Source organism: Carex rostrata, chromosome 29 (assembly GCF_964058835.1).
Source record: "Carex rostrata chromosome 29, lpCarRost1.2, whole genome shotgun sequence".
Lineage (NCBI taxonomy): Eukaryota > Viridiplantae > Streptophyta > Magnoliopsida > Poales > Cyperaceae > Carex > Carex rostrata.
This window is the reverse complement of record NC_135946.1, coordinates 6,826,603-6,839,857: the sequence shown is the minus strand read 5'-3', so window position 1 is coordinate 6,839,857 and position 13,255 is coordinate 6,826,603. Positions and strand designations below refer to the sequence as shown.

The window sequence follows — 13,255 nt, the reverse complement described above, 5'->3', positions numbered from 1 at the left end:
TGTAGCACTTTGTATATGAGAAAGAATACAGAGCACTACTTGCCTTACTGGAGGGGTGCTATGCTATCTGGATAAACATGAACTACATGATTCTCTCCTCCCTTCATCACTACTCTCAAGGTACCATGTTATGTTCTTATTTAATTTCCTGACCCAAGTAGGAGTTGTACGTACCTTGTTGGTATATAATAATAATATATATGTTACCATTTTGATGTCCTGTCATGGCAGTGGATGGACCATACAAGGAGCGGGCTGGCGGGTTGTATGAATTAAGAACTAAGGTCAAACTTGCATAAGGTACAATAATATTATATTATTTGTCTGTTGTTAGTTTAATTTCTTTATAAACTTTATTGTTAACCTAGATTTAATTTCTTTATTATTTACTGCTGGTTGTGTTGACAGGAATATTGTTAGAAATTACCATGAGACGGGCTACTTGTATGATCAGGAAAATACAGGTACAAGCCCATTCAATTCACTGGTAGTTTTAAAATAAATCAGATTTATCTATCTTTCATATGTTTTGTTTCATTTAAAATATAAAATTAAATTATACCATGTACCTCTTTGTCTCCAACTCAAATTAGTAGGAAATATTATGTACTGATGACAATCAATTATTTACAACTGTCTGCCTGAGTTGGGTACATTAATTTGTCGGTCAATTACTTGCCATTTAAAATTAGTGAAGAGTAACAGCTCAGATCAAACGAAAGGAATAATTGGGTCATGATACTAACACCATCAATGTTTTTATTAACACAACAAATTCAAATATTTTACTTGTATGGATCTAAATTTCATATCTTTTTTAAGATGTAGTTTCTTTATATTAATAGTCATGTTTATTATATTATTTCCATAACTAAACGTGTAATGCAATCTTCTTAATTTTTTTTTTCTCAAAATTTTGAAAAGTATTGCTACACTGGCAGATAGAATAATCAAAATTATTTGTGTGTGATTTCTTATTTGGACTAAAATTAATCTTAATCATTTGTATATGATATTAATGAATAATTTGTCTTCAATTTTAGAAATAAGACTAAAATAGATTATTAAATTACATAATAACATAATATATAATCATATTAAAAAACAATGGATAGTTTTTGAAAAATAATCTAAATATAAATGCGGTAATATAAAAATTACATCAGATGGACAGAAATATGAAATGCTGGAAATAATATCTTAACATAAATTAATTAATAAAAGAGTCCAACCTCCGACTAATCTCAACATTATTTTGAAACAAAAAAAACTCCATTGCAATAATAATCTTATGTTTTTCAATTGGTGTTATTTTGAATTTGCCTATGCTTTAATAACATAGTAAGAACAAACTAATCATGCTCAATTTGTTAAACATAATTGCAATATAGTAAAATTAAATTTATACTTCTTCTACTAAATATATTCAAACAAAATAGGACCAAAATACATATATAACTAAAGATAAAATCATTGATGTACATTCAAAGATACGTGATTTATTTTTCCTTTTGTAGTTCTTTTAAATAAGATAAAATTTTAACAATGAAGAGTATGTAGTAACTGATAAATAGTTTTTGTACTAGAAGATTGCGTAATTTCCCGGAAACAAAAATGACATTGGAAAGCTATATGTATGGAGGGACAAAATTGTCTACAAAATTACAAATTTTTGAAATTGTTGTGTCAAAATAAAATATTATTGTGTTAATATCATCACCCGAATAATTCTCTGCACAACTTTAAAAGGCCTTTTGCAGTTTTAAGTATTTATGTATTTGTTGGGACCCACAACTCAGTGATATTTAGAATTTCACTCTAGTATATATGTAAATATAAAGCATTTCTGGGGTGCTCGTAAGACTATGGTGTTTTTAAATTTTTTTGGTGAGTTTAACTTGTAAAATTTATTGGATTGACTTTAAATGACCAATTAAAATTGTAGAAACCAACCTATTTAGTGGTTGATGTGTTTATATACATGTAAAAATTTTAAGTTACGAATTAATTTAATGTAAAGTCAAGTGATTAAAATATGATAAAAATGAATACATTAAAAGTTTAAAACTAATAAGTAATTTTGATTAGTACTTAATTATATATTAAATTAATTGAAAAATTTATAAAATTAGATCGATTTCAATTTGAAATGAATCCGACATATAATTTTAGAGTTAAGCTTAAAACTTGATAATTTTACTCAAAATAAGGAATATGAATTAGTAAAAATGTGATGTGTTGGCCTTGGCCAAGACGCCTAGTATATAATATATATTGGGCGATTTATCGGATTTTGCAGGCCTACTCTTTTCTTGGTTTTGGGCTTGGGCCTTGGGCCTTGGGCTTAAGTATCGAGGTTGTATAGTTAATTAGTTGCTTCAACCATGAGATCACACGCATGCAAATATAAATTTATAAGAATTTATATACAGATCTAGCTAGCTCTCTAATTGTAGATGCAAATTCAGTTTCCCCAACAAACATCTTAAAAAATTGATACCGAAGTGAACATATATATATATGTAGTTATATATCCATACCGCCGGTTAATTTTGAAGACCAATAAATTAATTAATTCATGTAAAATTGCAAATGGGGTTGTTACTCTAATTAAATGCTACATAACTGCTTGCAGTCGCGTATACAAACTAATTAAGATTCAAGGTTTCTACATCAACTTTTCCAAACAAACAAATTAAGAGCGGAGGGAGGGAGGGAGGGAGGAGAGGCTAATAATAAGTACATTAATTAATTACTAGCTAGCACAACTATATATATATATATATATATATATCTAATTAACCACAGAAAATTTCAACCTATATTTAATTAATTATACAATTAAGTTTCAATAAGATGGCCAATACCCCTGAAGTGCTTCCACACAGGGCTCCAAATTTTGTTGTTGGTAGGAACCATGAAATATCCCTTCGGGACCTGACATGACCGAGCTAGGTAATGCCATTGCCGGCTCATTCAAATTTGACAATGCATGTCCGGCTGAGTTTAACTGGACAGGCATTGATCGCATCAAAGCCGGAGGTGGAGTCGATGCACCCAAGTTCAAATTTAGACCCGACAATGCAAAAGGAGGAGGATGAGGATGAGGCAAATGGTGTCCAAAACCATTATGGGGTTGGATGTGGGGGTTCAGACCCGGGGTACCCCTTGTGAAGCGAGATAACTCTGCCAGATCAGCAGGGGTGAGATAGGGGCCACGCGAGAAGGGGTCATTGGAGAGTAATGAGGTAGGAAGGAGAGGTGGGCCCATGTCGAGGGTGTACGGGTGGGACCGGTGGTGTGTATTGGATGGATACTTCTTTACACTAGAGCTTTTCATGAAAATACGGCATACGACCCACTCGTCCTGCACATCGATCGATCAGTCATGCATGAATCTCAACATGCATATAATTATATATATGTGATTGTATATATATATATATTAATTGAGGATATATATGTACCTTGTGGGATTTGGAGGCAGCTTTTGCATGAAGGCGATACTCATGCATGACCCAATTTGTTTTTTCACCTCTGGGTGCTCTTCCCTTGTAAAAAACAAGGGTTTTTTTCATGCCTACTACATCCGAGTGTTGCCCACTGCATATCTCTTTGTCTTTGCCCGTCGTCTTCCAGTACCCTGAATTCGTTGCTCGGTTCGTTCGCACCCCCGTAGGATACTTTCGGTCTCGTAAACTAAAGAAGTACCACTCCTTTTCTCCCATCTTCGCTTTCTCTGTAGTTTGTTATAAACACAAAATGAAAAATTATCACATCCATGCATCATCTCCTGTACACGACTATATATATATATATTATGATATATATATTAAGTGAAGTTATCACACTACGTACGGCACGCACGGACTAATTATATCATATATATTATGATAAGTTTTGTATACGTGCAAGTAACAACATCGATCTATATATATTAATTCAATTATTCCCTTTTGGATGACTTGCATCCTGCTGTCCGGGGTTGATTTGGTAGGAAAATAATGAAGAATTAAGAGAACAATTGAAGAAATAACGTACCAAGTTCGCTTAATTTACAAGTTGAAGCTTCATATATATATAGTCTTTGCAATTAATACATATATTGATTTGGAGGAAGAGTGAAAGTAACCCTCAGATATATAATTAATCTCTAGTGCCTTGTGTTAGTTATAACTAATAGTGTGCATATATGTATAAGTTTGTCAGAAAATGTGTACAAGGACTCATATATATATTATCTTTAATTTTAGCATAGCTTTTCTGAACTTGAAATGTCTTTTAATAATATTAGTTAATTTATTTATATTCCTGGTTTTTTCTCCTAGCTAGCCTTTCTTTTTACTAAATTAACAAAACAACCTGAAACTGGAAAACACCATATAACGGTGTAAAGCTATGCTAAAAAGAAACAAAGTAATTGATAAATTATTTCTAGTTAATGTTTAAGGGAAGATATTTGATTTAATTGAAATATATATACCTTAGATCTCTAGTACTTTAATTTGCTTTAACATAATTAGCAAATGGTACACAACAATTGATATGGATTAAAGCAGTGTTTAATTCGTATAATATAATTATAATTATATATGTTGTATTTGACATCATACTTGTAAAAAGTTATTTAACAATTAATGCCTGTTTATTTGACATCATACAAAATTTAAATACATTTATATTGTACCGATTTGACAATCGCCTACATGAATTAGCCTAACTAAAAATAAATATCGATCATGAATAAATAGAATTGAATTAAGGAAGTAGAAAATTTTGTTAAATATTACCTGGCAAATCCCATGGTTCGCATTTGTTGAGATCAACATCAGCAATGGCTCTTGCGGTGAAGTCAGCTTCAGTGATTTTGTGTTGCAAGTAGTAAGTGATGAGCTCTTCGTCGGTTGGGTGAAATCGAAACCCAGGAGGCAAACCCTCCTCTTTATTTGATGCTCCTTCCATTTCTCTCTGTGTATATATTTTTCTACTTTATGTGTATATATATAATCGATACCGAAAAGAAGAAAATCTTGAAAAGAGGAAAATTTCAGGAAAGTTTCACTTGGTGCAAAGCTTCACTTAGTGCATGCGTATATAGCATGTGTGGCAAAAACACCAAACAAACAATAATTTCATGACCTGTATGAGAAGTTAAGAATGGTTGGTTTACTTGAATTAGAAAGCAAATCCTATATCAACATCAACTAGCTTTTCAACTCAATCACTGAAGAGATGCTCGATCGATCAGGAAGATTATATTGGTTTCTTTCCGACCTCACGATCAAGATGGAAATATATATATGCACTACAGATTGCCGAAACAAGATCGATGTACCGATCGAGAGAGAGAGAGAGAGAGATGTGAATTATATATATATATATATGGATAACAGCCTTGATAGATATAGCATATATGGGTAATTAATAGAGGTAAAATATATATATAAAAGGCTAGCTAGATGCTTGATCGGGTGTCGAGAACACGGAACTCGATCTCTACGGTTTGGTGTCTAGTTATGAGGCACCCGGAAAAAAAAAAAATGGTGATCTATGGAAGAGAGGGATATATGTAGATTTATTTCAAGGCCTTGCATGAGTCAAAAATTAAAGTACTGTGTTTCTGAAGCTTGTACCAACTACTATGGAGCTTCATTTAGAAGGTTCATTTTGTGGCCAGGTGTTAATAAATTCAAATATTATATTATATTATATATCCATGGTGGCTAGCTAGCTGTAGCTGACATACATATATATCTGACGATATCCGTTCGAATATCTTTTTGAAAATTACTGTTTATTCATGGTTTATACCAAATGTGGTCTTTCGCATACAGAATCTCAGACAATCAATTTCATGTGATTTTGAATATACGGACACATATATGGTCCATGTGGACTTGAAAAAAGTCTAAAAATTATTTTGCGGTAAATGATATTATAATCTGTAACCTTTATGATATAATAAAGAGTACAAACTAATAGACTAAACAAGTCTTTAGATATAAATTACTTTTATTTTATCTATATTTCTTTAACAAAGCATAATAAAACTGCATATGCAGCTGCATGCTACATATACAGTATGCATGAACAAAACCGCATTTTACAACACTGGTAAAACCTGATGCTTATATATAATTTTTGGTGCTAAATGTGAGTTAATATATATCTAACTCTTTTTTCTTTTTCTTTTTTTAATGTGAGATTACTTGGGTGATATGAGTTCTGTGGAAAAGATGTCTTATATTATTTGTTGGTTCCACTTAATTAATTAATTAATTATGCCTGTTAAGAAAAATTAACCAGTGGGAGTATGTATTTTTATGTCTGTCTAACTTTTTGTTTTTCCTTTTCCTTGTGCTAGCTGTTTGTAAAACCGTGTCTTTGAAATGAAGAGAAGGGAAGACACAAAGGAATAATATTAATATATCAGGTGGGCTTTATATATATATATATATATTCACATGCACTCACACACACATAATTGGAGACACAGTCAACAACACAGCACGTGTGACGTGTGGTGTAGGGCCATACTGTTCCCCCGCAAAGGCAGCCATTCGTCTAATGCCACGTCACCATGGGCCCAGTGGGTCCGGGCATCCCTTTGACCCGGTGAAGCAGTCGGTCAGGTGCTCCGGGCCTGGGTCTCCTCCACCCCAAACCGCGCCAATTTTAAATTATTACATCTAATTATATTGTTTTTCAATTAATTAAGTGTCTTGTTTTTCTATTTAAACACTAATTAATTAATTAATTACTTGTTATTATTTGATTGGCAACTAATTAATCCAATCCAATTAGTTAGTAGTAAAATTTGCTACACACACACACACATCAAAATGGTCCTTTTATTATATTAATCAGTTAAGTTGGAAATTAATTAAGTTTAATTGTTTTACCTGACTTGTGGCTATATATATATATATATATATAGCTATTGGTACCTTTTGTCACATATGTATATATATAGGAGATCCCTATATATATACCTAGCTAGCTAGTGTGTACTAATTAATATATATATATATATATATGAGCACATATGGGCTTCATTGTGCATGTGTATGACCACATTTGGTAAAATATTATCCTTAATTTCCTAGTTTCCTTCTCTATGCCCGGCCCTTTGACTATAATATATACAAGTTATAGGAAGACAGTGATAGTTGGATTATTTCAACCTTTAAAAAAAATGATAGTTGGATTAATACACGAGGAGGATTCAAATGCCTCCATGTTTTTGTGCTTCCATCATGCCTCCATCTCTCTCCATCATTTTCAAAGTTCAAACAGTCGATCTGAACCGCTCAACCTAACCTCCATACTAAAATATGTTTGGAGACCAAATTTTATATTTTTAGGAATTTTTTTACTATTTTTTTAGATAGGTACAAAATCAGTAAATCTGAACCATCTAAAAACTGTATTTTTGTATCTATCTAAAAAAATAGTAAAAAAATTCCTAAAAATATAAAATTTGGTCTCCAAACATATTTTAGTATGGAGGTTAGGTTGAGCGGTTCAGATCGACTGTTTGAACTTTGAAAATGATGGAAAAAGATGGAGGCATGATGGAGGCACAAAAACATGGAGGCATTTGAACCCTCCTCTTAATACATATACATATATATTATGTTAAAGAAATTAATACTGTGCTAGCTAGTAATTTTATATTTTTAAATTTTGTATTAAAGAAATTAATACATTAATTATATTAATTGGGTTTGAAGAAATAATTAAATCATATGGACTTACGTTTTTACTCCAATTAATTATATATATATAGAGAGAGAGATGGGCTATGGTGCATTGCAATGCATGGAGGGGTTTGTGCATTGGACTATAAATCTAAAATTCAAAATTCAAATGGCCAATCCAAACCGTTCATCTTGTTCTCCATATTAATATGTCCTTGGAGACCAAACTTTACATTTTTTTGAATTTTTTTACTATTTATTAAGTATTTTACAAAATTGTTGATCCAACGGTGGCTGCTGATTTTACTGTTTTGTTAAGCCACCATTGGATCAACAATTTTGTAAAATACTTAATAAATAGTAAACAAATTCAGAAAAATATAAAATTTGGTCTCCAAGCACATATTAATATGGAGAACAAGATGAACGGTTTGGATCGGCCATTTGGATTTTGAATTTTAGACTTATGGTCCAATGCACAAACCCCTCCATGCATTGCAATGCACCATAGCCCATCTCTCTCTCTCTCTCTCTATATATATATAATTAATTGGAGTAAAAACATAAGTCCATATGATTTAAGAGGAGGGTTCAAATGCCTCCATCATGCCTCCATTTTTTAAAACTTTAATAACTCAAGATTTAAAACTTAAAAGTCAAAATAAAACCGTTAGTTGTGATCTATGTTATTTTCTCTATGTGCTCATAAAAAATTATCACATTTCAATTTTGCTTTTATGTAAATCAATAAGTTCAAAATTCAACGTCTAGAAATCATCCAAATTAGTGCATTTTTTACAAGTTCTTGATGACAATCAAAATAAAATTGAAATGTCATAATTTTTTACATGTGCATAGATAAAATGATGTAGATCATATCTAACGTTTTTATTTTGATTTTTAAGTTTTAAATTTTGAATTATTAAAGTTTTAAAAAATGGAGACATGGTGGAGGCACAAAAAATGGAGGCATTTGAACCCTCCTCATGATTTAATTATTTCTTCAAACCCAATTAATATAATTAATGTATTAATTTCTTTAATACAAAATTTAAAAATATAAAATTACTAGCTAGCACAGTACTAATTACAAGCTAGTGTTTAAATTTTCAGCTCTCGATTTGACACTTGTAATGGAGAGCTAGCTAGTGTTTAAATTTTCAGCTTGGTGTCGTCAGACTACACACCGCGCGCATATCCTTAGCTTATATATATATATTAAATAAATAAAATATGTATATATAGTTGCTTAAAACTAGGGTTTCTTGCAGCAAACAGTGAGTTCCCTTGACTGTGATTTTAGTTACTTCTCTTATTAATTTTGTTTATTGGAGCTGGATCTTGGCTAGCTGTTCTCTATTAATATAATTATTACTAGCTAGCTAGCTATATATGAGATACATATATATATATATACATATATATAATTGAAATTTGTCATGCATGCATGTTGTCTTGATCATTTGTATTCAATTCAATAAAATTACGACCGACTTAATTAATTACTGTCCATCTATAGTTAGTTGTCATATATTATTATTAGTGATGTGTCTGATTTTAATTTCATACAATATATATATTCTCATATTATCATATATATATATTGAGCAAGGATTTCCATTTTCCTTTGATAATTAATTAATAATCTCTACTGACAGATAGAAGATGTAAATATATATAAATGCATCGATCAGGGGTCGATCGGCCACCTCATTTTGATTTGGTCTATTAATTACGGCGGAGGTGATCCATTTATATGGAATTTTGCATCACTTTGTACCTAAAGGGGATTATAATCATATATTTTAATTTGACTATATATATATATAGCTGCTTGCTTGTGTTCCTTGCAGCTGGTTAATTGTGTAGTTTCATAACAAAACAATTATATTTACTATGTTTGGTGAGATCCGTCTTTCAGGGCCTTATTTTAATTTGATCTATTCTTTAAAAGCAGTAACAACTAATTGCACTTCCTAACATATTAAAATCAAGGGAGCACCTAGCTATCTCCTGTAACAATTCTCCATTTCATCCCCCAGTCATTAACTACTAACTACCTAGGGGAACACTTACTATTTGGGGACCACATAATATTTGAAAAATTTTACAACTGGCACACGTAAGTATATTCATCTATAATGCATCAAGTGTTCATCTATAACACATCAAGTATTCATACCTAATATATCAAGTATTTAAAAAAAAACTAACACGTTTTTAGAGGTGGAATTTTTTTTTGTTCGTTCAATCTAATCAATATTTCTGACAATCGGTGAGAATTTTGCAAATCTAAAACCACGAATGTTTTTGATATAATTTTATCTTTAAAATGAGATCCATGATGACATACTTTCGAGTTGTCCGTTGTACAAGTATTCATTCTTATCGAGCAAGTGCAAATATAAAAACTGGACACATCACTCATCCATCTTTTACACGTTTTTAGAAGTGAGATTTTTTTTTGTTCGTTCAATCTAATCAATATTTTTGACGATCGGTAAGGAATTTTGCAAATCTAAAACAACGAATGTTTTTGACATAATTTTATCTTTAAAATGAGATCCATGATGATATACTTTCGAGTTGTTCGTTGTACAAGTATTCATCCTCATCGTGCAAGTGCAAATATAAAAACTGGACACATCACTCATCCATCTTTTACACGTTTTTAGAGGTGATTTTTTTTCTCCGTTCAATCTAACCAATATTTCTGACGATCTGTGAGAAATTTTGCAAATCTAAAACCACGAACGTTTTCTACACAATTTTATCTTTCAAATGAGATCCATGATGACATACTTTCGAGTTGTCCATTGCACAAGTATTCATCTCTTATCGAGAAAGTATTAATTCTCGTCGTGTAAGTGCAAATATAAAAACTGGACAAATCACTCATCCATCTTTTACACGTTTTTAGAGGTGGATTTTTTTTTCTCCGTTCAATCTAACCAATATTTCTGACGATCTGTGAAGAATTTTACAAATCTAAAACCACGGACGTTTTCTACACAATTTTATCTTTTAAATGAGATCCATGATAACATACTTTTGAGTTGTCCGTTGCACAAGTATTAATATTTTGTCACGCAAGTATTCATTTATACACATTGAAGTATTCATTCATATATCTCTATTTTTTCAAAATTTATTTTTATGTCATTTATTTAATACGCAGTGGCCTAATTCACAATTAATAAAGTTTTGTTCTTTGCAAAACTCACTACTCTATAAGGAATGAGAACATAAACATGAAAGGGATTAATTGCATAGACATATACAAAATTATTTTGATACGATCGACAGTGACGGATCTGACTCGGTAGAGACGTGCTCTAGTATATATTTATACACGTTGAAGTATTCATACACGGATGATCTCCGGCAGAACGTTCGCTGGAGCGGGAGCAGCAGGCATAGAGGAAAAAAACCGATGCGAAAGTGTAAGAGGGAGGGAGCTTATTGTATTTACCATTTCGAGGTGGGAGAGGGTTGGAGGTGGGAGAGGGAGGTAGAGGCGGAGGTGAGGTGTGGGAGGCGAAGGTGAGAGAGGGAGGTGGGAGGTGGAGGTGGGAGAGGGAGGTGGGAGAGGGAGGCGGAGGCGGAGGTGGGAGAATGAGGTGGGAGAAGAAGATGGAGGTGAAGGAGGAAAATGAAGGTGGAATAGAAAGAGAGAAAGAGAAAAGAAATAAATGTTGTTAGAAATAATAGTTATAGTTATAGTTAAAATAGAAAGTTAGTTGAGGGATGAAATAGGGGATGGATAGGTGGGGGAAATTATAATTACCCTAAAATCAATTTTGAGATACCTAATCATTGATCGAGGTACGTATTTCACTTTAATTAATGTTGATCAAAAATATTTATTAATATATATATCTTTCCATGAAAAAGGCTAGCTCAATTTAATTTTCTTTATCTGCATTTCTTCCAAATAGTTATTAAATGAATCAAAAGAAATTAAGTTGCTACAATTAGCCTTTCTTTGCATTTGCATGTGTCAGTTTTATTTTCTTATATTACAAAAAGTAGTTTATTTTTAAGATCATTAATTTTTCTTCTACTAGCATAAACCTATGCTTATGTATAAATCTTATAACAAATTAAGCTCCAAATATGTAATTGATTTGATGTGACGACCTCATTTTAGCATTATTGAATTATATATTTTAATTTTCCACAGAGCCGCCAATCTTCTAAATTTTGTGTATGAAAAGGTTACATTTTGCCTTTCTTTCTTCCTCCAAGGTGTTAAAATTGGTTATTGGTACTCTACTGCAAGAAAGAAATACTAACTAACTAGCCTTCATCTACCATTTAAGCAATAATTCAAAGGGGTTGTGATAGCAGGTTACACAACTAATGCTTTTAGTTTATAATTTTATTGAAAATGATCGAAGATCATGATCATATTTGTGTCGCCGTCTTAAACGACTCTTTCTAAAAGAGTTTCGTCAGAGACACGCGAAACTTCTCTGCCACGCTTATTCATGGAAGCTTCACATCTAACTCTTTATTTTGAATATATATATATTTATATATATATATATATTTCGACTTGTTTGACTAAATTAGGATTGGAGATGGGGGAATCTTTTTCGTAATTCAGTACTAGTTTCACATTTAATATATATATATATAGAGAGAGAATTTCCCCTGTTTGATTCATGCGCTAAAGCCCCAACAAAATATTAGACCTTTCAAGTTATCAGAGAACATATATAATATAAAAGCAATATTAAGTGAAAATATTCAGTTTGTGAGATTGGCTTTCAGTTCCTGGAAATGTTTCACTCTGACAAGGAAATCTATGCATTTGTTGCAAATAGACCGAACCTATACATAGAAACTTTCTGCACATCTTAGTTTTACCAGTAGTACGTGTGTATTACTGAATACTGAATCCTAGAATCTATATATGCATGGTGACTGCAGAACTTTCAAATATATTAACCCCCCAAAAAAAATGTGTTTGGTACAACACCTTTGTGGTCCTATATATGTATCTAACTTTAGAGTAGCAAGTCCTATAAAATGCACTTTCTTTTGAAAAGGAAGATATTTTTTGTTGTATATTCAAGGTCCATTATATTCTTTTGTATTAGTTTATCAGACAGATTTAGAAATGTTGTTAGATTTAATAAGTCAGTTGTATTATATATTGTGTGCACAGATCATAGTATTTTTTTTTTTTTTTTTTTTATGTATTCATGAATGCCTAATAATCTATAATTATTAATATTATATTGCTGCTTAAAGCTAATTAATTAGCATATACGTACAATCATATATATCTCTCATTTGTTGGAGGATGTTGCTAGCTAACTACAATTAAAAGTATACATTAAAAAGAGTTTATTAATACTACATATACATACATACATATATACGTATAGCTGCTGCTATTAATTAATTTGCATGTTGTTTTGGGTATTCATGTACATATATACGTATATATGTCCACACAAGGTGGCAACTGGCAAGTCAAGATACAAAATAATAAACTAAACTAAACTAATTTGATTTGATTTCTTGTCAAGCACTTCAATTAAAAT

General features: G+C 31.4%; 1 protein-coding gene across 1 annotated transcript; it reads right to left on the bottom strand.

The window, feature by feature from the left end:
* Positions 1-2,545: 2,545 nt before the first annotated feature.
* Positions 2,546-5,399, bottom strand: LOC144546482 (NAC domain-containing protein 100-like). Its single transcript, XM_078295034.1, has 3 exons — positions 4,791-5,399; positions 3,468-3,739; positions 2,546-3,367 (listed from the first exon to the last, which is right to left on the bottom strand). Exons 1-3 carry the CDS (start codon positions 4,960-4,962, stop codon positions 2,849-2,851), a joined length of 963 nt encoding a protein of 320 aa, XP_078151160.1. The 5' UTR covers positions 4,963-5,399; the 3' UTR covers positions 2,546-2,848.
* Between the last annotated feature and the right edge of the window lie 7,856 nt (positions 5,400-13,255).

Coding starts and splice junctions, on each gene's coding strand:
- LOC144546482 (XM_078295034.1), bottom strand. CDS start 4,962: ATGGAAGGAGCATCAAATAAAGAGGAGGGTTTGCCTCCTGGGTTTCGA. Junction 3,740..4,790: donor CGAACCATGGGATTTGCCAG/GTAATATTTAAC, acceptor AACAAACTACAG/AGAAAGCGAAGATGGGAGAA. Junction 3,368..3,467: donor CTGCCTCCAAATCCCACAAG/GTACATATATAT, acceptor ATCGATGTGCAG/GACGAGTGGGTCGTATGCCG.